Source organism: Erigeron canadensis, chromosome 8 (genome assembly GCF_010389155.1).
Source record: "Erigeron canadensis isolate Cc75 chromosome 8, C_canadensis_v1, whole genome shotgun sequence".
NCBI classification, from domain to species: domain Eukaryota; kingdom Viridiplantae; phylum Streptophyta; class Magnoliopsida; order Asterales; family Asteraceae; genus Erigeron; species Erigeron canadensis.
The window spans coordinates 46,061,920-46,086,506 of NC_057768.1; the positions used below are offsets into that span (position 1 = coordinate 46,061,920).

The 24,587-nt window shown below is 33.6% G+C and overlaps 3 protein-coding genes and 1 long non-coding RNA gene across 5 annotated transcripts; all 4 read left to right on the plus strand.

Annotated features, from left to right (window-relative positions):
- Positions 1-541: 541 nt before the first annotated feature.
- LOC122579219 (F-box/FBD/LRR-repeat protein At3g26920-like) lies at positions 542-5,095 on the plus strand. 2 transcript variants are annotated; one of them, XM_043751338.1, is made up of 5 exons: positions 542-684; positions 1,774-2,809; positions 3,466-3,657; positions 4,304-4,801; positions 4,890-5,095. In XM_043751338.1, exons 2-4 carry the CDS (start codon positions 1,934-1,936, stop codon positions 4,793-4,795), a joined length of 1,560 nt encoding a protein of 519 aa, XP_043607273.1. In that variant the 5' UTR covers positions 542-684; positions 1,774-1,933; the 3' UTR covers positions 4,796-4,801; positions 4,890-5,095. The 2 variants fall into 2 exon arrangements, with proteins under 2 accessions (XP_043607273.1, XP_043607274.1); XM_043751339.1 differs by lacking the exon at positions 542-684 and adding an exon at positions 1,557-1,592.
- A 1,688-nt stretch (positions 5,096-6,783) lies between these two features.
- LOC122610984 (putative F-box/LRR-repeat protein At3g28410) lies at positions 6,784-7,776 on the plus strand. The gene has a single exon (XM_043783937.1). The coding sequence runs from the start codon at positions 6,784-6,786 to the stop codon at positions 7,774-7,776; it is 993 nt and encodes a 330-aa protein (XP_043639872.1).
- A 6,993-nt stretch (positions 7,777-14,769) lies between these two features.
- Positions 14,770-16,464, plus strand: LOC122610985. Its single transcript, XM_043783938.1, has 2 exons — positions 14,770-15,438; positions 16,204-16,464. The coding sequence occupies exons 1-2, from the start codon at positions 14,770-14,772 to the stop codon at positions 16,462-16,464; spliced, it is 930 nt and encodes a 309-aa protein (XP_043639873.1).
- A 1,047-nt stretch (positions 16,465-17,511) lies between these two features.
- LOC122579971 lies at positions 17,512-23,997 on the plus strand. The gene is made up of 5 exons (XR_006320718.1): positions 17,512-17,956; positions 20,024-21,143; positions 22,973-23,157; positions 23,238-23,608; positions 23,699-23,997. It is a non-coding gene; the product is annotated as an uncharacterized LOC122579971 (long non-coding RNA).
- The last annotated feature ends 590 nt before the right edge of the window (positions 23,998-24,587 follow it).

Genomic DNA, 24,587 nt, shown 5'->3' on the forward strand with positions numbered 1-24,587 from the left:
CAAGAACAAAACACAACACTCAACTACTCAAGTAGCCAATGAATGATTCTTCTATTGATTTTTATTTTAAATAGTATTAAGTGTACCTACTTATATGTATCTATTTGGTCGTATGATTAAACACTTCTATATGAACAAGATATTTTATATTTATATTCAATATTTTATCTTAAAACATGTTAACTGTAATTTTAAGGACTATTGTTAGTGCGTGTAAAAAAATTATGATAAAGAGACCACTCATAAACTATATGATGAAAATACAAAACTATATTATTTGTTTTATTTCACAACCAAAGCAAAACACTTTTTATTTTAACTTTTATAATTTTGTAACTTGAGGGGGTTTGTAGATTATCTGATTGTTGCGCTTACAAAATATAAATAATTAAGAAAATGTTATCCTAATAAAAATATTATTTGTGAGAGAAAACTATAGTTTTAGAAAATAAAAACAAGACGTAACTTTGAAGATGTAAAATTTATTTTGAAAAGGCAATCCAAACACCCCCTTAATTGACAAAATCCGGTTATGCGGAAACGAACAGTTGTTTCGGCCTTTCTACTAAACCGGCCCAAATACTCCATGTTTCCCGATCACATATAGCTCACTCGCTCCTGTGAGAGAAACTGCCCAAAAGATTCTTCCATTATCATCACAACGTTTCATCTTCTCAAATTCAGGTACGTTTCTGCATCAAAACCCTAGCCCTACATAACACATTACTTATAATTCTTGAATTTTTTTTTTAACCTTTTTCACCTTTTTTTTTTTTTTTTTTCTCTTTTTTATACATACATTAGTTACATTGCTATAAATTTACTGTAAGAATTTTATACATCTCCCACCTCATCTTTTAAGATTTTCTCTTTTGTTCATAAATTAACAGATAATTGTCCCAAATTGATAGATGGTATAATATTAGTATAATTTTTAGGTATTTTGCATTTTGGTAATTACAGTAGTAATTTAGTAAAATTGATTATATTAGCCTTTAAGGTGTGGCCTAGTTATCATCACATTTATAAGAGGTGTGTCACGTTTGAATCTCACCAGGCAACGTCTTGCGGGTGGTAAGAAAGGTTACGGTTAGGTCGTGTACATCTAAAAGATGCGACCGGGGGTAACTTTGACACGGAAAACCTCATTTGGTACATAAAATTTGCAAATATGTAAGCAAAAATTATGTGATTTTACAATCATGAACATATTGTGTCCTTAATGTGAAGCCTTACGACAACTTGAGTTTATGGTATTTATTAGGTTTCGCACATCAAATCAATAGAAAAACGTAGGTTATCGTTCTAGGTAAAAGGAAAAAAAAATTATTATGGTGGAACAACAAAGTTTTTTAATTGAGAAGCAGTTAGAAACTATACACTGTCGCATTGCACGGGCAGTAGCGGATCCAGACATTTTGGTTGGTGGGGACTAAAAACTTTTTTTTTTCATTGTTGGAGTCTGGTTAGGGTTTTTTTCTATTTTGACCAGAATCAAGTTTAGTATATATATCAAAATTCTATTGCTCGACTCCAAGTCGTTGGAACAGACTCCCACGCTCCTAGTGAGTTGGATCCGCCTATGTGCACAGGTACCATGATAATCATAACAAAAGGAATATAATTTCCTTTATTCTTAGTTGTGATATACTTTTATAGTTGCTAAAAGCAACACCAACTTTCTGCTTGCCCTTAAATTTAGTTTGAGTCATGTAGCCATTTGTGTTAATCACATTTGTATGTCCTGGTTGTTGCATTCTGTTAAAAATGCAGATTTTTTTTAGCCAAAAGAGAACTCTTGCTGATTATGGCTTAGCAACCAAGACAACGAAGCAAAAGGAAAGGCAAGTGAAACTGTGAAAGACAGAGGAATCTACCAAATATATAGTGTTTTGATGATTGCATATTTATATTTAGATAGAGTGTGGAGAGAATGCATTCTGGGCATGATCAAAAGAGAATGAATGTAGAAGATGATAGACTAAGCAATTTACCAGACGATCTTATTCATAAAATCCTCTCTTATATAAGCACCAAAGAAGCTGTTGGAACCAGTGTTTTGGCATCTAGATGGAGGTTCATGTGGACTTCATTGGCATGTCTCAGTTTCTCTAGTGAGGATTTCTCTACTCTGCCGAAGTTCTCCAAATTTGTAACACATGTTCTCTCTGGCCGCAATGATCAAATAGAAGTGTCTTCTGTCAAACTAAGTTTTCGGGGAAAGGTTACTCAGGCGTTTGTCAAAAGACTTATGAACTATGCATTTTCCCACAATGTGCAACAAATGACTGTTGAATGCCTTGAGAAGAAGATTGAATTTCCACTTTCTGTTTTTAAATCTCAGTCTCTGAAATCTCTCTCTTTGATTGGACTTGGTGGTTATCGTCAAACCATTACATCTATACCAACTTGGGAGCTCTCTGCTTTAACAATATTGCATCTCGATCGTATCTCATTCTGTGATGACAATCTTGATAACTTTGTTGGTCTTTTCTCCAAGTTCATAAACTTGAAGAGTCTCACCTTGAAGCACTACAATCTGATGGGATTTAGTATCAGTCATCCTAAACTTTGTACTCTCACACTTGAATATGGAGATGAGGTTGTGAATGTGGTTGCGCCTCAGCTTAAGAATCTCTCTTTAACTCTCTTGCATAACTTTCCGAATTTTCCAAATGGTTTGCCATCTTTGGAAAAGATGGATATCTGTATTGACCATCCTCGCAAAGCAGACACTCAAGAATATGTTCGTCTGCTTCAACTGGTCCACAGTGTCAAATCTCTTACCCTTAATCTGGAAGTTATAGAGGTATTTGATCCTTACTGTTTATAATGTGCATTCTACGAATACTTTTGCTTTACGGTTTGTATAATAGAAATACCAATGTAATATGCGTATGAAATAAGTAGAATAAAGCAAGACTAAATCTTTTATCTTGACAGAGATGATTACATATGAATGCAATTTTATAATTGTTCGTTTATGACGGATCATGATATTTCTTCTATTTATTTTAATGAATTATGTCCTCGCTAAAAGAGTGAAGATATTAAGGACATGGTATACCTCAGTATCCCAGATTGGAGCTCAAAAAGTTACATTAAACAATTAACTTGAATCATTTTAAGATCTGAGGCTTGAACTAAATATACAAACTTGCTTTGATACTTATAAAACCCATTGGTTGTTGCTTACTTGCTCCGCTTTTGGTTACCAATTAATAGTTAGCAAATGAATTAACAGACCAGAAATATGTGTTGTGGTGACCCCCATTAACCGAGTAACACTATGGCTAAAGGAACATGGTGATGAGATTTAAACCCATGACCCCTGCTTTTATGCCATATGTCCCCCACCATTAGGCTACTATCGCGGGGACTTATTGCTAGCATTTTATACATTCGATTATCATGGTTGTGACACTGAGTTAACAGTCCTGTATATTTATATGAAATTTGCTTCAGGTTCTTTCTTCATCGGTGGAACTATTCTTGAATCAACCCTTTACATTCGATAACTTGAAAATTTTAAGGATTTACCCGTTCGACATATACTTGGTACAGCAAGCGCAAATGAAAGAAAAAGTTTCTGCTGTTGTGAAAAACTACTTTCTTGATAGTTCTCCAAGCGCCACAATGACAATGGCTTCACGTGAGGTATATTCACCATAAAGTATATTCTTGTATGTCATGCATTATGCTTTTTTCTCTCAGTTGGAGACTAGATAAGTTGGTTAATAATTCAAATGAGCATGTTTGATTTCAATAGAATAGATGTTGATGGCACCTTTAGGATTTACAAGTTTGGTTTTAGAAAATTCACAATGAGTCAGTGGCTGTTCTTGCTTTCTGATTGCCTGCCATTTTTAAAGATATATATATATATATATATATATATATAGGTGAAAGTTATTTTAGGACCACTCCTTAAGTTATTTTAGGACCACCCCTATATATATATATATAGGGGAAAGATAATTTGAGACCAACTAAAAAAAGTCCAAAAAAGGACCATTGATTTTCGTAAGTTACACACCACCATCATGATCTACTATGATATACAAGACTTTTTTGTAAAAACACTAAGACTATATATATATATATATATATATATATATTTGCTATTAAGTTTTTTTACATCCACATGGTGTGGAATATGCACTATTTAAATTGTGTCGGTACTTCTGTTATATCCTAAAGTTAATCAGCTGTGCTGCATCTCGATTATAAGTTCATGGTGTAAAGAGGAGTTTATTTTCGCATATGGTTTCATAAAATTCTATGGTTCATGCGAAAACTCCAGGAGATTAGAGCTGCAAGGCACACTGCATTGGTACAAAAATGTATGCCGAAAGTACAAGTGATGCTAGATGAGTTGAAAGATCAATTGAATAAAAAAGTAACACCAATGGGGGTCCACAAGACAAAGATGAATGGTCAAGGCAACATGAACTTTGAGAAACAGGGGGCACAATCAGTGACAAAAAGGTCGCCTCACATTGTGGGAAAGATGAAGAAGATCCAGAACTCTTGGGAAGATTTGAGTGTGCAGCTAAATGCTGAGAAATCAAACGCTTCTCGCGTTTTTTCGGAATTGCGTTACATAGGAGGACTATTTACAGATGTCCTGGCATCAAAGAGGGGCGAGTTGCAAGCATGTTTTGCTAGTCTGTGTGAAGAAGCTGACACTGTCATGAATAAAATTGTAGATCGTATGAAGATCCAATGTGAGCTGAAGCGAAGGCGTTTAAATGGCTACTTTCGTGACCTTGTGAAGGCATCACAGTCATCGTAGCATATTGTAAGCTCCTAACTTTCTTACATTCTCTCCAGTCTTCAAAATGCCAACATTGGTGTCATGCATATTGTCTCATGTACTTTGATTTCAGGTTCACCCGGACATCTTTTGTTATTTACTCCAGTGTCCAGTTTAATACTCATCAACTTGCTTGTACTACTTGGAATGGTAAATTTCTTTTAAATTTTTGAACTTGACTGTTGAAAGATATGTTTTTTGCTGTTATCATAAGAAATTTTGATTGTAATCAAGTGAAATCTGAAAATATAATACGAGTACGTACTACCAATTGAGATTTGGGAAAAGCTCTTATTATCTTTGAATCTGCTTATTCTATCAGGACATGAATGATTCTCATACCAAAAGTTGATTGTTTCCTAAATTTATTGTTTATTTCATTTCATTTGATCTTAAGATAACTTAATTATTTTTAGTATATAAGCGAGGTTTTTTAAAATTTTAAATTTCGATGTAAATTCAAAAATAAAACCCCTGAAATTTAACTAGTAGGGCTATGTTTGGTTTAAGTTTTTCAAGAGCTTTTCAGGAGCTTTAGTTTTTTATTTTAAACTAAAAGCTCCTAAAATATGTGGCGGGCGGACGCCTTTACATCGAATTTAAAAATTGTGATTTTTGGCAATTTTTATAAATGGAAATTTAAATTAGCCTTCACACCGAATATTTAAATTGTGATTTTTGGCAATTTTTATAAATGGAAATGATTAGGATAATAAATAAGAAGATGCTTGAAAAGTTTAAATTTTAGACTCATAATATATGTTTTATGATGTAGTATATGTATCGTCCAAAAAAATTTATTAAAGCTGATGATGTTCTTTGTTTACATATATAAAGAAAATTAATCTTCATTACCATTTAGAATGCAAGCATATTGATTTTTATATGATAATTTTTTTTCTCCACAAATTTGTTATTGTTAAAATAACCTTCTTTAACTAATCGTTCGATGAAATTAACATTAACAAATTAGATCAATGAGCGCCAATTATATATGTCACGTGAATGCTTGTTGTAGTTACATATATTGTTCATTGAAGTACGATACTTTTATTTATGTTTGAATGGATATATTGAGGTTGAGGGTTTTGTTATTAATTAACATATGTCACTAAATCACATTAATAACTAACAATTTAAACTTATATGGAGGGTTTTGTTATTAACATATTCCATAAACATGACGATCATTTTATTTAGTTTCATTGTATTTCGAGTTCCATGCAACTTGTAACGCATGTCAATATATGATACATGTATAAATTAATAAATGTATTTTTAAATTAATTATTTTGTACAGATATTTTAAAATATCAAATATTCTTCTTAACATAATTATATTTAATTTCTACAAAAATTTGTGGAGATCAGATTTTATAAATAAAATTGAAGATACGATTATAGAAAGTATCCCGTCAAATTTGGCTAAAAGATCGATCAAAAATTTTCAATTACACTAACAAACCATTAATTTCCGGACCCTGTTGTAACTTTGCGAGCAATAAATGATGGGCCTAAGGCCCATTATCATGACCCAAATCAGATCCGCTCTTTTAGAATAGTTTAAAAAAATTCATAAGCACTTCTATCGCTACATTTCTGCTTGCGATTAATTCGATGGAAGGAGGATGGGCTCCTAACAAAATGTTTTGCTCCCGGCCGGTGAAAAAGGTATATTTTTTCTCTATTTTTTTACTGCTAGTAAAAATAATTATCATCAGTTTTACAAGTAGGATGCCTTAAATAATCAGCACTGTTTAACCTTTACATCCAATAGATCTGATTAATATAATCTAATTAAGATAGTTTCAAGTGTCAAAAACAACATTTCTTTGAAAAAACGTAAAAGTTCTTCATTTAAAATCAGTTTCAGCTATGTAGCCTTTTGTATAAAAAGTGTTAAAATGTCCAAATCATTAATATATATCGAACTGCAGCATTTGGTGCCAAAAAAAGAAGGCAAAATAATGGATTTTGGGCCGAACAGAACGAGAATTAATGTACAAGGTGATCGACTAAGCAGCTTGCCAGACGATCTTATCTTCAAAATTCTCGCTTATCATGACACTAAATATGCTGTAAGAACTAGCGCTTTGTCATCTAGATGGAAATCTACTAGGAAGTCAATGCCCTATCTCAGTTTCTCAAGTGATGATTTCACTACATTGCCCAAGTTGTCCCAATTTATTACACACGTTCTGTCTCACCGTAATATTCAAATAGATGTGTCTTCTCTCAAACTTAGTTTTCGTGGAAAGGTTAATCAGCCGTTTGTCAAAAAAGTTATCAACTATGCCTTATCCCACAATGTCCAAAAAATGAGTGTTACATGCCTTGAATTCCCTCTTTCTCTCTTTAGTTCCCAGTCTCTCAAAGATCTCACTTTGAATAGATGTATTAGTGATCAATCGGTTACACCTACTTCAAATCCCATTATACCCACAACAACTTGGGAGCTTCCAGCTTTATCAACATTGCATCTTGATCATGTCACTTTCAATACTTACAATTCTAAGGAGCGTGGTGGTATTTTCGCTGCGTGCAAAAACTTGAAGAGTCTCACCTTAACTGACTGCAACATAACAGGATCAAATGGTTGTTTCACAATCGACCATCCTCCGCTTTCTAGTCTCACACTCGAAAATGGAAATTGGAGTTCAATTGTTGTTAATGTGGTTGCGCGACATCTTGAGAATCTCATTATTAATTACTGTAATGGGGATCATCTAATTTGTGCACCTGGTCTTACCTCTTTGATATATAGAAGTCAGCATTCTTTGGGGTTCTCTGCTAACAATTTGAATTCTTTGGAGAAAGCAGATCTCTATATTGGCGATCCAGGCAAGATAGATGTTATAAAGGTTGTTGATATGTTTCGAAAATTCCATAATGTCAAATTTCTTACACTTGGCTTGGAAATTGTAGAGGTATCCAATTCGTCTCCTGAATGTATAATATAGCTTTTACTATTGGAGATGCTCTTATTATCTTGTAATCTTTCTTAGGTTCTTTCTTTGTATGTGGAAGTAATTATGAATCAACCTTACCCATTTGCAAAGTTAAAGCGTTTAACGATTTACCCAGAAAAAGTATTGATGAAAGGGCAAGAAGAAGGTAAAGTGACTGTATACGTTGAAGTAATGAAGTATCTGCTAAAAAGGTCTCCAAGTGCCACCCTCTCAATTTTTTCACGTGAGGTAATTACACCATGCATGAAGAATAATCTTATCTGCGAATGGGGTTACAACTTTTGGATATTATGTCACTCTGTTATTTAGTTACACCTAAAATTACCACTCCTAGCAGATTATTGTAATGAATTAAAGTTAAAGTAAATTAAATTACCACTGTTTTTGTTTTTACTTGTAAGTGTTTGAAGCTGCTTGACATATGTTTACATTTGTGGGCAACTCAGTCAGTTTTCATATGTTGCATGACGATATCTCATTTTGGCCATTTGGGGCATAAGGTTTTTAGGTGAAAAATGAACATCAAATAAGACTATAAAGTTCTTGTGTCATCAGTAACAAACTTTAGGATAAAATCTTATTTATGCGGGCATTATTCTTGGGTTTGCATTGAAATAGTATGTTTTGGGGCACCGATGTGGTGGAGCTGATTTATCAAATTTTAAAATGTGTTGGTGCTCTTGTTATTTCCTACAATATATGAACTGGTGCTAACTGGGGTTACATGTAGTGATTTAGATTTATTACTTTTTTGGTATCAATAATTTTATAATGTTATGGAAATACTACTGCAGGAGGTTAGAGCTACGAAGAACACTAAATCAGCAAAATTCCATATGGAAGAATTACGGATGCTGCTAGATCAAGAGAAAGAAAAGGAAAAGAGTACTAATGTGAAACGTGTGAAAGCACCAACCGGCCCTAACAACAAGTCAATGATGCAGCCTGCACAAGCGAAGGCGCAATTAGTTGAGCACCAGAGGCCGCTTATTTCTTCACAGATACAGAGCTGCTGGGAAGAACTAAATAAGCATCTGACTGCTCAGATACAGTATGGAAAGGCAAAGATTGATCCCATCATTTCAAAAATGCAATGTATTGAAGAATTACTAAGAGAGTTGCCTGCATCAAACAGGGCTAATATGCAAGAATCTTTTTCTAGTTTGTGCACTGAAGCAAACGCTATTATGAAGAACATAATAGATCGTATGAAGTGGAATTGTAATTCCAAGGAAAGCCGTTTAAGGAACTGCTATCATGAGCTCACTAAAACTTCACAATCATAATTTTAGCAAACTGTAAGCAGCTTTCAATTCTGAATATTTTCTACATATTCGCAAGTGATATTTATGACTAGAACGTTAACTGTTTGTGTCATATTGTACGTCTTTTGTTTTGATTTCAGGTTCGCACGATATAACTTTGCTATTTACTCCGAGCAATACTTAGTCACCTCCCCGCGTTACTTGGAATGGTTAAAAGTTTGAGTTTTTGTAGGTTTGAATTTCATTATTGTATCACGGTTATCAGGCGGAACCAAGACTGTGGGATGATTTTGCTTGTATAATGATACTTATATAGAAATGCAAATACTTTCCTGCATCATTCTTTTTTATCTACTTCGATACTTATTATTATACTCTCCTCTCCCGGTCTTGTAATAAGTGTTTACTTTAGGATTGTGATACATTTCAAAAACGAATCATTTTTATGCAATAAGATGCGATCTTTACTTCTTAAAAATATTTTGGTATGGTCAAAAATTAAAACTAAACTATTATTTTAAAAGGATTTTTTAACATGTGTCCACAAGTTATATACGTGTCTAAACATGTTTCTTGTGGTCAAATATTGGAAAAACAATTGACAAACATATATAAAAAAAATTATGTTTGGATACATATAATCCAAAATTTTGGACATAATTATAATAGAGTTTTGTTAATGAAAGAGTTATTAGTATAAACCTTTTGAGTGCATAAAAATTTATATATTGTTATACGAAAATTTAGGGGTGGTTTTTGATTAATAAAACATGAACATAATGAATTTTCTTTTTTAAACTTGTACTAGAAAATATTGGAAAGTCTAACATACATTGCATTGATCGAGTCCGTGTTAGATAGTCTTTTTGTATAATAAATCTCTAGTTTAAACCCCTTGATGAAAAACTTTTATCCCTAAAGGCTAAAGATATGAATGGAAAAACTCACCCAATTCATCATAAGTGGAAATTTTGTTTTATATTATTTATTATTTTTTCTTTTTAAGATATTATTCGAAGCCAAAATTTTATATGAGAAAATATACCTCTTTATCACTAAACCATTTGGGTGGTGGTTATAAGAATTGATTTCTACTTTTTAAATCCAAACTCATATTAACCGAAGCAACTTCCAAGCCCAAACTGATCACCATTATTCATCTGGGTTAGGGACCCGGTCGACACAAACTTGACCCGGTTAGATACTCGGGATCTCCCACAATTCTAACGCACCACCTATATTCAACTGAAGTGAAGGCATAGTTAGGGTTGTTCTTGTACAAAACCAAATTCAAGAAATCGTAAGGTTTGTTCTTCTTATATCTCCAGTTTTCTGCTTTTTGATTATAATAAAAAGTGAGCTTATATCTTTGTTGTTGCTAATTATATCCAAAATCTTAAATATCAGATCAAACAAGTAGAAAATATTTTAGGGTTTATTTGGTTAGTGACTTAGTGGTATGTATTTTAGTCCTCGTCTTCCTCATTTTAACAAGTAACATTTATTTACTTGTTTACTTACAAGTTACTCTTATTGTTGTTATTCTATAATATTTGTTGTAAGAGGTAAGTTGCGAAAGTTCGTTAGATGTGTCTCTTCTCAAGCTTAGTTTTCACCGAAAGTTTATCCAGCCATTTGTCGGGAAAAAAAAACTATTTGATTATGCATTCTCTCACAATATCCAACAACTTGATGTTGAATGTTTGCTTGAGAAGGAGACGGATTTTGAATTTCCCCTGTCAATATTGGGTTGTTAATGTTAGTTCGGAAACTAAAGGGTTAATTATGAAAATATATTTAAATGTATAGATTTAGGCGGTTATTTACATAGATATAGAAATTAGTTTTTTGTATATATATATATTTACTGTATCATTTCCAGATCAATTAATCAAATGAGTGAATTAAATCCAAATTCTTGTGTTCTTATTTTACATTTTTCTTCCGCTTCGCTTGATTTCATATGGTATCAGAGAACGAGGATCACTCTTATTTGATCAATTAGTGTAATTAGGGTTCCGATTTCAATTTTGATCGGAATTTCTGCAAATCAATTGATTTTAATCGGAATTTCTGCAAATCAACGATCAATTACTTAGGGTTTCGTTTTTACTTCATCGGAATTCTGTAATTTCATTGTGGATTCTTTTTGCTCATTTCTTTTGTTTTTTTGACATTTAATTCTTGTTTATTCATGGCGGTTAATGATTCAATTTCTCCAAATAATCAAAATCAGCCTTTGACAAATGATCCTTTGTATTTGTCTAGTTCAGATCATCCCGGAATGATGTTGACAAACACTCCTTTTAATGGCACTAATTTTTTTGGTTGGAGTTGCACTGTGAAAATGGCTCTTGGTACTAAGTTGAAGTTAGGGTTTATTGATGGCAGTTCTTTGAAACCAGAAGAAAATGATGTTAACTTTGGGAGATGGACTAGATGTGATTACATGGTGACTTGTTGGCTATTGAATTCAATGACTGCAGAATTATCTGAAGCATTTCTATATGCTCAATCTGCACTTGAATTGTGGAAGGAGTTGACTGAATGATATGGCTAGAGTAATGGTCCTCTCATTTATCAAGTTGGGAGAGAGTTAAGGTGAATCAAGGTAATCTTTCTATACCTGCCTATTATAATAAGATGAAATTTTTTTGGGATGAGTTAACTAGTCTGAATGGCATTCCTATTTGTACTTGTGGAAAGTTGAATGAATGTGCTTGTGGAATTGTAAAGAAATATCAAGAAATAGATAGTAGGACAAAATTGATGTAGTTCTTGATGAGGTTGAATGATGATTATGAATATGTTAGGAGTCAAATATTGTCCACTGACCCTCTTCCATCTCTTAATAAGGCTTACTATATTGTGTAACAAGTTGAGAAGCAAAAAAAGGTTACTACTCTTGTGTCATAACCTACTGCTTATTTTGCTAATAACAAAGAATTAAGTCTAGTTAGGGATTCAGGAGAGATAGCAAATTTGATAAGCCTAAGTCATGTACTTCCTGCAAACGTGAAGGACATAGCTATGAGCAGTGTTTTGAGAGGTTAGGATATCCTGATTGGTATAGAGGAAAGAAGGTTAAGAAAGGAACAAGAATGGCTGCACATGTTGGAACTGATATGGGAAATCAAGAAACTCCTTTTGATATGGCTTATGAAAATGAGATGTGTGGTGAGCAGAAGAATGAGTTGGACTAGAAATTAGTTGCTGCAGTGTGCTCAAAAATGATGAAGATGTTTAAGGACAAAAATATGGTCATTACTTCTGCAGATGTGGCTGGACCTTCAAGGCCACATGCAGGTATTGATATCTATTTCTATGATAGATTACATGCCTTGTGTGCACATGTGGAAGTTGATTTAAAAAAGGATTGGGTTATAGACTCAGGCCCCACCCAGTAAAAGCTCCACGAAAGTCAGGACAAAATCCTGGCGGGCAATCATAGGCCGAGAGTATCGAACCTGTGACCTCTTAAACAAAAGTCCGGGTAACCTTTAAAATAATATTTGAACCATTTAAATCATCTTTTGGTTCATTATATTACTTTACAAGTTATGTTTATGAATTTTAATTAGTAAAATGAATCTTGTTAAAATTCACATAAATTTTTTGACAGATATCACCCGGCTTTAAAAATCAAAACTACAATAATGTTTGAATTGAATAATTTACATGTACATGATAAAAATACTCGAAAAAGTACTCGAAAAGTTCGAGAGCATTGAAAAAGTACTCGAAAAGTTGCCTGCAAAAAACCGTGCTATGATTCAACCATATTTTTCTGCTCTTTGTGTTGAGATTGAAAGGTTCATGAGTAAAATAACAGATAGTATGAAGATGCAGTCTGACGAGAATCAAAACCGGTTAAGTTTCTGTTTTCATGAACTTGCTGCAAGTTCTTGATTTCTCTTATGTTCACGCGAACTACAATCAAAATGTTAACTACTGGTGCCATTTATCAATTTGTTTTGATTTTGCGTCCAATGTTTTTGTTGATATTACTCTAATGCAATAGCGAGCAGCCTATCTGCTCAAATTGGCATGGTAAAGTTATAAACTCCAAGCACATATGGACTCAAATAGTAAAGCATATATGCTTTTTTGCCAAAGTTGGGAACTAGAGTTTAATTTCTCTTACTCGAGTATTTCCCATGCACGAAATAAGTTTTCAACATACAATAATTATCTGTAAGAGGTGTCATATATTCTTCCTGATAAATTTTGATAAATACTCAATTAACCAACAAAATAACCACACAGCTTTATCGAAGAAACTCAACTTCCTTATTTATTCAAGAGATAATCAAAACATTCTTAAAGATAAACATTGTTCTTATGAAAACTAACACACACTGATAATAACATTGCAATCACTCATTCTGACCACAATGGATCTTTCCCTTACATCTTAATATTACTCATAACGGTAAAAAAAAAAAGTGAAAACAACAAAGTTGGAAAGATACTGACAACGGCTACATAGATGTGTATATATAGACTGACATATCACAATCCCTAGGAGAATGTTGTAGCAGATTTTACATCAGCAATCCTTCTTTTATTCTTCCTTTTACATAAAAGGAAGTCTTCAATGATATTTATTCTTCTGGCACATGACATCTTAACTTGACAGTTTCTACCCTCTAAGATCCAAAAATTATAGCTGCAGCCCTGCACATTCTCAACATAGTAAATTAGTACATGGGGAATAATTCAAGGTAGGATTGATCTAAATATGTTAAAAATAACACTTCCTGATTCAAGGCAACAAGCTCAACACCTCCTTAATGTCCATGATACTCGGTCCATATTTTGACTAAACTTGCATCAACATCTGATGTCCAACTAAGCCACTTGATTGACCCTTGTGACCCGGTTTATTTGTAACGGTTTGAGTTCACAACCCAATATGTACCTGAATTTAGTGGGTTAACAAAATAAGTGACGATGTAGCCTTTATTTTTTGTTATATGATATTGGTTTTGACAATTTTTTTGTATCTATATAACCTTATAATACAGAGTAAAACATACTCTTTATAATAAAGTACATGGGTGTATCTTAAATATAAAAATTTTAAGTACACTTTAATATAAAATCATTTAGTCAAAACAAAAAATCAAATTAGTTAAAGCTTAAATTTAATCTACTCGTATTGTATTACAAGTCAACATAGCATTCTTCTTTTTGGGCATAAATTTCGGGGGTGTTAAAAGCTATCCGTAGCCCAAAGTGAATAACAAACGCTCTGTTATTGGAGCCCAAAAGTAAATGGAGTTTGTAGTTTAGGGTTTGACACTTTGACCGGCCGTTCACTTTAATTTCCCTGTCTGCTGTTCATTACACTATTCATCTTTCCGTACACATTGGAGAAAATGGATTCTGAGCATGGTAAAAAGAGAAAGATTGATGATAATAATATTGAAAGAGCTGCTGCCGCTGATAGATTAAGTGGCTTACCAGATGATCTGATCCATAAAATCTTTTCGTTTATTAGCATTAAAGATACTGTCAAAACCATGTTGGTTTTGTCATCTAGGTATAGATCTGTCTGGACTACAATGCCTTGCCTCATTTTCTCACTCGAAGATTTTACAACTTTGCTCAAGTTCTCCAAATTCGCTTTCTTAAACGCCGCAATAAACGAATATTTGTGTCTTTTCTCAAGTTCAGTTTTCGCGGAAAGGTTACCCAGCCATTTGTTAAAAAAATTATGAATTATGCATCCGCTCACAACATCCAACGATTTGAAGTTACATACTTGCTAGAAAACAACATCGAAATTCCTCTTTCTCTGTTTCGTTCCACGTCTCTTAAACATCTTAGTTTGGAAGGAAAAAAATATAGTTCATATCGATCAATATTCGGTATAAAAGTACTTAGAGCCACGTCAACTTTGGAGCTCCCTGCTTTAACAACATTGTGTCTCCGTAATGCCACTTTCTGTAGTGATGACAACTGCGTTGGCCTTTTATCCAAGTGTCCAAACTTGAAGAATCTCACCTTAGAAAGCTGTCAAACAGAGGGATTGAGTAATTTCAGTATTTCTCATCCTGGACTATCTGATCTCACTCTTGATGGCGGACTCAAAAATGTAAAGGTTGTTAATGTGGTTGCGCCTCAACTAGAAAATCTCATTATCAGATGCGGATATAGTATTTGGAAGCATGTGATTTCTGCACCTGCCCTTACCTCTTTGGATTATAAAGGTTACCATCCCTTGCACCTTTCGACTGAATGCGGTTTCCCTTCTTTGAAGGAGGTTAATATTTGCTATTCAGATCCATTTGTGGCCCATACAAAGAAGTGTGAAGATGCTCATGAGATTGTGCAACAGCTACGTAGTGTCGAATTTCTTAAGCTTAACTTGGAATTTATGGAGGTATATCGGTATTGATCCTTGATAGTGTGCATCGTCTTACCAAAAATAATTGAGATAAAGAATACTTGATGTTATTATTTTAACAGAAATAAAAACATTAAAACTAAACAAGGTAGAAGTGAAGACGCATTTTGAGATGTGTTTCTTAGATGTATCTTTTGGGTTGGGATTGGCCTGTTTCGGGTTGGGTCATAAGTAAATGTATATGAGTAACACACTAATAACTAGATTGGACTTGATTGCCTTTCAGAAACGGCTTAGAACTATAAATAAAAAAGCTAAATATTATAAGTTATAAAACTTCATATCTTTGATCCAAAATCTTAATAGGTTTATGCTTTTTTTTAGCTTGTCTCATAATATTAAGATTGTGTGTACTGTGTACTCAAAGTATTTAACGGATGTTTATAATCTTAACAGGTTTATGCTGTCATTTTATATATATATATATATATTTTGCTTAAGGCACACCTTTTTATTTTAATATGGGTTGTGATGAGTCTTTTGGCTCAACCTTTTACAAGATCGACCAAACGGGTTGGGTTTGGATTGAGATAGACGAGCATGCCATTGGGTTGAGATAATTGAGCATGCCAACACCCATCATCTGAACACGATACTGGTTGCGATTCCTAGTTTTACAACCCGCCACTCAACTTTCATTTTTGCATTATATTTGACTATTTTTCATTGTATGGGTGATTCCTGATCATGTCTCATAACCCCCCAATAAATCACTTCATGACAAATACAATTTTTTTGCAGCTTCTTTTTTCATCCGAGGAACTAATCTCCCGTCAACCTTCTCCACTAGTTAACTTAAAGAATTTAACTATCTATCCATTAGACCTTTATGAGAGGGGCCTTCCAAAACCATCGAAAGTCAATTCTACTGAAGTAAAAAACTATGTGTTGGACAGTTCACCAGGGGCCACCTTCAAAATGACTTCCCGTGAGGTATGTAGACTAGTACCTTCCATAGCACTTATTGCTCTAGGTTGTAAAGTCAATTACGGCAAACATTAAGCGTAAATTAGACTTTCAAGTTAAGTTTCAACCAAAGATATCTGGCAATATTCATTCTGGTGACATCTTTCTTTCATCACTGATTGTTTTGGATCCCATAATTTTCTGCACTATTCTCACATTTGTTTACTCTTTAAGGTTTTGTCCTACAACATGTTAATTGGTTAACGGGCCAATTAAATGGCTTTAATGCTTAATTGGACGCGAGAATGTGCTGCAACTTTAGTTTAATTTAGTGAATGTGGACCAAGTCTTGTTGAGGAGGTGTTGAGTTTGTTGTTTTGAATCAGGTGGAAGTGGACTGAGTTTAATCTGCATGTGTTCTCGTATATATAGTTATAAATAGGTTTAGTCTACTTTGTTTTATGTACACCGTTTTGTTATATTGAATAAGTAAAAGTAAATGCAACAGTCGTCTTCTTCTTTGTTATTAATTTCCCATATTCACATACACGTATAGTGTGAATTGAGCGGGCCTGTGAACCAACAGACTTTTCTTTTACATTTTTAGTGGGTTGAACTTTCTAAGATCCATTCATAGTGATGTACAAGTGATCATTGTAACTTTGTAAGGCCGGATTTCACAACATGTGACCAACAACTTGTGAATTGTTGTGCTAACTCTTGCTGATGTTCCGATTTGTTTAGTAAGTTGTTCTATACGCATCAATCCTGTTACTGGTAGATTTGTGGTTATTTGGTTCTTATAAATAGTATGCATTCCATTGCTTCTTAAGATAGCATGTGTTCCATTATTTGAGGATTGACTCAACTACGGTAAATTTGGAATAAAGCATTTTCGATTCAACTACTTTCTCTTGTGTTCTGCTCACCTAAAGTTTATATTTTGGATTACTTTTGGTTTGATGAATCCATATAGATCTGTACATATCTTTTGTGCATTGAAATTTAGTAAATGATATATGATGATAAAAATAAAATAAAATAAAAAAGCCTTTCAGAGAGAAAAAAAACCCCTAATTTATGATTATCAATGGTACATACCATCCTATAAAGTGTAACACTCTGTGAGATCATGCAGGATATTATAGCAGTGAAGGACGCCCCATCTAATCAAGCATCAGCACAAGAGCTTATGACCGAGCTACGGGTGCTTCTTGAACAAGCGAAAGCTAATAATACCAACACAAAAGGGAAAGCACCAATGGAGAGCAACAATGAAAAGATGTATATGGATAACCTTGAACTGATCAAGAATTGTTGGAATAATGTGAGTGAGCAGTTTGGGGAAAGGAACGGCAAGGCTTGTCTTATTATTTCCAAGTTGGAGAGCATTGAAGGATTACTTAAAAAGCTGCCTGCAACAAACCGTGCTATGATTGAACCATGTTATTCTAGTCTTTGTACTGAGGCTGTCATCGTCATGAGTAAAATAACAGATGGTATAAAGATTGGGTGTGATGAGAATCAATGCCGTCTAACTGCCAGCGTATTAGTTAACTTGCTAATGGAACCGTCTTCTTAGCAAATTGTAAGTTCTTAATTTCTCCTATGCTCACGAGAACTATAATCAAAATCTTAAATCTTGATTTAAGGTGCGACGTTTTATGTTATTACCCTAATGCAATAGCGAGCAGCCTATGCGCACAAGTTGGAGCGGTAAAGTTTCCTAGCAGATATGGAGTCTAAGTAGTAAAGCATATATGGTTTTTTGCTGCTATGATGCACAACCGATGACATTGATCATATTTTACAGTGCATATTGTTATCTTTTTTCGCTCATAGATTATGATCTTCCATCTTTACCTATATAAAACCAACTGGGTTGGATCAGTGGTTAGAGCTCATGGATCCTCATGCCCAGCAAGGCTGGAGGTCCTTTTCTACCATTGGTAGAACCTAGAACCAGCCTCTCTACCTTTGGTAGGGGTAAGGCTGTCTACATATCAACCTCCCCCATACACTGTCGAAGACGGTATTGGGACCCAAAACCCGTGGAAGACGGCATTGGGAGTTACTTACTATCTTTACCTATATATGTATGTATTGGGGAAATTACACTTTTGGTCCCTGAACTTAGAACGTTTTTCACTTCTAGTAATTAAACTTCAAAAATGACAAATTCTATACTAAACTTGCCACATTTTTTCACTTTTGGTCACCGCGTCAACTTCGTTAGCTTTTATTTGTTAACTTGCCCACATTCGTTAGTTTTTTTGTTTACTTTTCGTCCTTCTCAATGATTCCATTATTAAAAGTGCTAATTGGCCCAACTTTAGGTATTTTTTTGGCCGATTAGTGACAATATATATTCATTTATTGTGTTTTATGTTTAGAGTTTACTACTCTATTGGTCATAAAGTAGTTTGATTAGATGAAATAAATGTGCTTTTTGAACGACGACGAAATGATTGTTAGTTGAAAGTTTTATTTATAAAATTAGATTTTTTTTAGTCACTTTGTTTGAATTTTTGAGTTTTTTTTATTTCTACTTTAAATATTTTTGTTTGTGTTATATAAATTTATATAATTATTCTTACTTCTTTTTATTAACTATTGATAAACTAAAACAAAAATCACATATTGTAATGGTTATCCAGATTCCGGAGTAACGTGTTATAGGTTTTTTTCTCTGAATAACCGATAACGTCTGTAAATATTTTTGTTTCTGTTATATAAATTTGTTATAAAACATATAAATGGATTGAGTTTTAAATGTATTATTGATATACTATTTATACAACATGGTTTTGAAAACTCAACCGACCAGTCCAACCATTAACCGGGGGTAAGGTTGGAACTTTAACGGATAGCGGGTATTATATTACTAAGAAATTAGATGGGGCGTGGCATCCCCATTATGTGCCAGCCACATTCATTTTTCATTATTCATATTTTCATTACCATCTTCTCCAACTCCTTTTTCTTATAATCCCCATATATTATTTCATTTTTAGGTTATCATGTTCATTGTACCCAGACGGGTCAGATAAATGGTGAAAATAATAAATCAAATTATTTTTAAATATATATATATATATATGTGATGATCCATTATTACTCATATTATTATTTTAGGCGGTTGGTATCCCGACCACTTTTTTGGTAATTAATATCGCTGCAAATAGTGGTGTTTTTGTCAAGATCTAACTATTTGCAGCGATTACTGACAAGGGGCCCGTTATTTTTTTGCTAGATTTGCCATTACAGACAGGGCCCACACTATTTGCAGCGACTGTCGCTGCAAATAGTGGGTGTGGTCTAGATACAAAAAAGCTTTTATTTTATGATTCTGCATTACTACCAAACTAGGCATTAATGTTTTCTCTTAATGTTTTCTCTTGTAACTCACAATTGAATGATCACAAACATTAGTATTACGGAGTATTAGTCAATATAAAAAAATAATAATGATATACAAGTATTAATAACACTCTGTCTCAGGTTTATTGTGAAGTCCAAAAGTAAAAGCCCAACATAGAAGCCCTCGTTTTTTCTTCGTAGGGTTAAATTTCTTTTATTGTAAATTTGTACGTATTTGATAATTTCGGAGACAGCCTACTTAATAAAATTTTTTTACTCTTTCTTTCTTCCTTAGATTAATTCGTGCATCTCAATCGCCGCCATCCACTGTACTGTTTATTTTTGTGGGAAGAACGTCATGGATTCGGGGCATAATTGTAAAAAGAGAAAGAGTGATGATATAGGAAGAGGTTCTGCTGATAGTAGATTAGACTCCAAAAAAAGAAAGAAAGAAAAACCCATTGATAGATTAAGCAGCTTAACAGATGATCTCATCCATAAAATTCTTTCTTTTGTTAGCATCAAAGATACTGTGGAAGACATGCTGGTTTTGTCATCTAGATATAGATTTATCTGGACTACATTGCCGTACCTCAATTTCTCATCAATTGAAGATTTTTTCTCAGCTAAGAAATTTTCCAAGTTCGTTAGACGGTTTCTCAAACGCCGAGATGGTCAAATAGACGTGTATTCTATGAAACTCAGTTTTCACGAAGAGGTTATGCAGCGATTTGTCAAAAAAACTATGGATTATGCATTCTCTCACAACATCCAACAGCTTGAAGTTACATGCTTGTTTAAATACCTCACTGACTTGCCTCTTTCTCTGTTTAGTTCGATGTCTCTCAAACATCTTAGTTTGGAAGGAAAACTATATCGATCAATGTCCGGTAGAGAATCAACTTTGGAACTCCCAGCCTTAACAACATTGTGTCTCTGTAATGTCGAGTTATCTAGTGATGACGAGAGCATTGGTATTTTCTCCAAGTGTACGTGCAAACCTGAAGAATCTCACATTGAAAAGCTGTGAAATAAGAGAGAGAACGAGTAGCAGTTTCAGTATTTGTCGTCATCCTGGACTAGCAAATCTCACACTTGATGAAGGCCTCCGGAATGTAGAGGTTGTTAATGTAGTTGCACCTCAACTCGAGAATCTCATTATCAGAGCAGGCGATCATAGTAGGTTGCATGTGATTTCAGCACCTGGCCTTACCTCCTTGGTTTATGATGGTTACCGCCCTTTGTACCTTTCAACAGATGGTTTCCCTTGTTTGAAGCAGGCAAATATTTGCTGTTCAGATCCATATTACAACAAAAGAATGATGTGGCTTGCAGATGCTGCTCATGAGATTGTTTGTCTGTTTCAACAGCTCTGCCATGTCGAATTTCTCACACTTAACTTGGAAATCATTGAGGTATATCTATCTATCTATCTTCATGTGCATCTTAAATTGTTAAATGACACTAATTTATCTCAAGGAATACTCTTAAAGTCAGAATTATTACTCTAGTATATTGTAAAAGCAATAAAAAACATTAAAAACATAGAAGAGGCATATTGAGAAGCGATTACTTGCATGTATAATTTAATGTTTAGGTTAGGTTGGGTCTGTTCCGGGTCAGGCCATAAACAAATCCGTACGAGTAACACGTTAAATCAATGAATTGGCCTTCTGAATGTATTGAAAACTATCAATATCAATACAAAATTAATTATTGCTAATAGTTTATTCTTCCTAAATCGTAAAAGTTTTATTCTTTCTTAAGGGGATGTTTATAATTTACCGGGTGATTTAGACTTTCAGTTTTACTTTCTTCGATTTAGAGTTTTTTATTCTGGAAGCTCAAGGCGAAAATCAAATCAAGTTAACTAGGAGCAAATCAAATCAAATAAGATGATTTGGTTTTGTATCAAATTTAAATCAAAACTAAACCATTTTCAACTTTTGCATATTTTGTGTTGGCAGAGTTTAATTTCTAGCGGAAGTTTTCTTTTTCTTTTGATGGGATTTATTTACCATCATAAATTAATAGATCTTAATCAATAGATATAAATTAAGGGGAAATGATACGTACTATGTGATTTTAATATGTTCAAGGATCAAATGTGAAAGTTTAAGAACTTAATTTAGTTATATTGTACCTAAATTTATGTACCGCCACGTACATATGTTTAGCCCATAGATTAATATTTATTTATATGTATTTAAAACTGAATCGATTTCAATTTGATTCGTTTTGAAAATCAACTATTCAATATTAATAAATCAAATCATAAATTGCAAATTTGGTCCCAAATAAAATCATAAAGTAATAATTCAAATCAATTTTAAAACATCGACTATTTGTTTTGACTTTACTAGCACGTTACCCGCGTAATGCGGCGGTGATCGTGGTGGCGACAATGTGGTGGCAGGTGCGACGGTTGGTGACAGATGAGGCATCGATTGGTGTAAATTATTGATATAAAGGGTTAATAGAGATATTTTAAAAAGATAAATGATTGATAGTGTAACGTAATCATTAATGTTAAGGGGTAGTGTAACTGAAAATATCTGAGTGCTAAGTAAAAATATTATATATTTTAAGGGTAGTAGATTAAAATATTACATGGAAGGGCATTTTAGACATTTTCCCATGTAACTTTCAACATGAGAGTATTTTTTTTAATAAGTAGTATAGATGTATTATTGACTCTAGTCTAAATAATGAAAACCCCCGGGTTTTACCACAGAATCACTACAGATCTCTGGAACCGACCACCCTTAAAGGGTTTATGATATGACTATTTTTGATGGGTTTGATATCAAATTGTTAATTCTATTGCTATCAGCCAAATACTTTCAATGAGAATGCAAGTCATTCTATAATTCGCATACCTATAATATGGCTATTATGGCACACCATTTCTTTTAGGACGGGTTGTAATCGGGTCACTGCTAGTATATTAAAAGGGTTAGTTTTGAGTATCTTCTTGACATGATCAACTGAACAGATTGGATCTGGGTTTAGATAGATGATCATGCCAACCCATACCCATCATCCCACCACCCAAATTTCATTATTACATTATGCCGCACCAACCACTATTTCATTACATTTGTCATTCCTGATCATGTCCCATAACCTCTTGATCTCCAAATCACTCCCTTGCATATCCGAACACGCTAATGTTAAGGTTGTATAAGCTACTCGTATTTTGTTTTGTACATCCTATAATTTTCACTTACAATATATCTTGCAGCTTCTTTCTTCATCCGTGGAACTAATCTCACATCAAACTTCTCCGTTTGTTAACTTAAAGAATTTAACTATTTATCCAAAAAAGCTTTCCGAGAGGGAAAGTCAATCTGTCTACTGAAGTACTCATAAATAACTATTTGCTGGGTAGTTCACCGGGGGCCCACCTTCACAGTGTTTTCCCATGAGGTATATAAACTACTACGCTTGGGAATGTGGTGTGAGCATTCTTATGGTTCTATTAATTCTTTATTCTTCACGTACTACAGGAAATTATAGCTATGAAGGACGCCAAGTTGGCACAAAAACTTATGACAAGCTTACAAACACTGCTAAAGAACGAAATGATGACGATAGATGTCCATCACAATTGGGAAGATGTGAATATGCAGATTGAGAAAGGAAAAGAAAAGACTTGTGACATCTTAGACTGTTTGAGGGAAATTAATGATGTGGTGTTAAAGCTGCCAACTTCAAAGAGGGCTGAGATGCTAGCAAGTTTTTCTAGTTTGTGTGCAGAAGCCGAAACCGTTGTAATTAAAATAATACATCGTTTTAATTTACAATCTAATATGAGCCATTTTAGTGTGGGTTTCATAAAGAGATTGCTTCAAAGTTTTAACCATCTCTTTAGCAAATTGTAAGTTCATGATTTCTTTTGTGCTCCCTTTAGTGATCCCTGTGATTAAACTAACTATTGGTGTCATCTTTGTGTTTATGTATATTTCAGGTTCCAGTGTTCTTTGTTACTTCCCCAATGCAATAATAGTTAACAACAGGTTCTGCAACTAGAATGGAAAGGTTCAGATTTCTGCCACTCAACTTCTCAAGGATAAAAGTTTTGCTGATCAAGTGACCAATGATTACGTTATATCTATAAGTACGGTAGTCAGAAACTCAGAATTGTTTTTGGAATTGGAGAAAGTTTCTCCCTTTATTTTTGTCGTTGGCTAATTGTCAATTTTCCTTTTTAGTATTAGACGTCTGGAATGGACTACTGATGATCATGATTGGAAATGTTTTTTTTAATGATGTACTAGCACGGTACCCGCGCTATGCGGCGGTGTTCGTCGCAGCGGTGGTGTTGGTGGTGGATGACTATTGGTGGTAGAAGCGGCGTCGAATGATATAGGTAATTGATGTAAAATGTAAAGAGTTAATTGAGATGTTTTAAAAGATTAAGGACTAATAATGTAATAAATCATTAAGGGTATTTTAGACATTTTCACCAATGTAACTTTCAACATGGGCTATTCTTTTTATAATATAGTATAGATGTGGAAGAGTAATTACTAACTCGTGTTATTGGCCCATATAACACGTTTTGATAAAATCACTTTCTTGAAATTAAAGTATTTTAAAGTTTAAGGTTTTTTTTCTTCATGTCATATGATGTTGGTTTTGACAACTTTTTCTTATTATTTTTTTTAATTTGATGGTGTTTCAAAGTAGGTGTCTAAATATTTATGGTTGTGTTAATAGGGTCGGGTTACAAAAAGCTAACAAGTTATACCCAATCCAAACTAAACACCCTTAGTCAGGTTTATTCTAGCCCTAGGGTCAGGTTTACAAATAGCTAACAAGTTATACCCCATCCAAACTGAATACCCTTAGAATAT

Bases quoted from the DNA above. Each gene is read 5' to 3' on its own strand.
- LOC122579219 (XM_043751338.1), top strand. From the start codon at position 1,934: ATGCATTCTGGGCATGATCAAAAGAGAATGAATGTAGAAGATGATAGA. The intron at 2,810-3,465 runs GTATTTGATCCT...AATTTGCTTCAG, and splicing joins TTAATCTGGAAGTTATAGAG to GTTCTTTCTTCATCGGTGGA. The intron at 3,658-4,303 runs GTATATTCACCA...CGAAAACTCCAG, and splicing joins TGACAATGGCTTCACGTGAG to GAGATTAGAGCTGCAAGGCA.
- LOC122610984 (XM_043783937.1), top strand. From the start codon at position 6,784: ATGGATTTTGGGCCGAACAGAACGAGAATTAATGTACAAGGTGATCGA.
- LOC122610985 (XM_043783938.1), top strand. From the start codon at position 14,770: ATGAATTATGCATCCGCTCACAACATCCAACGATTTGAAGTTACATAC. The intron at 15,439-16,203 runs GTATATCGGTAT...ATTTTTTTGCAG, and splicing joins TTAACTTGGAATTTATGGAG to CTTCTTTTTTCATCCGAGGA.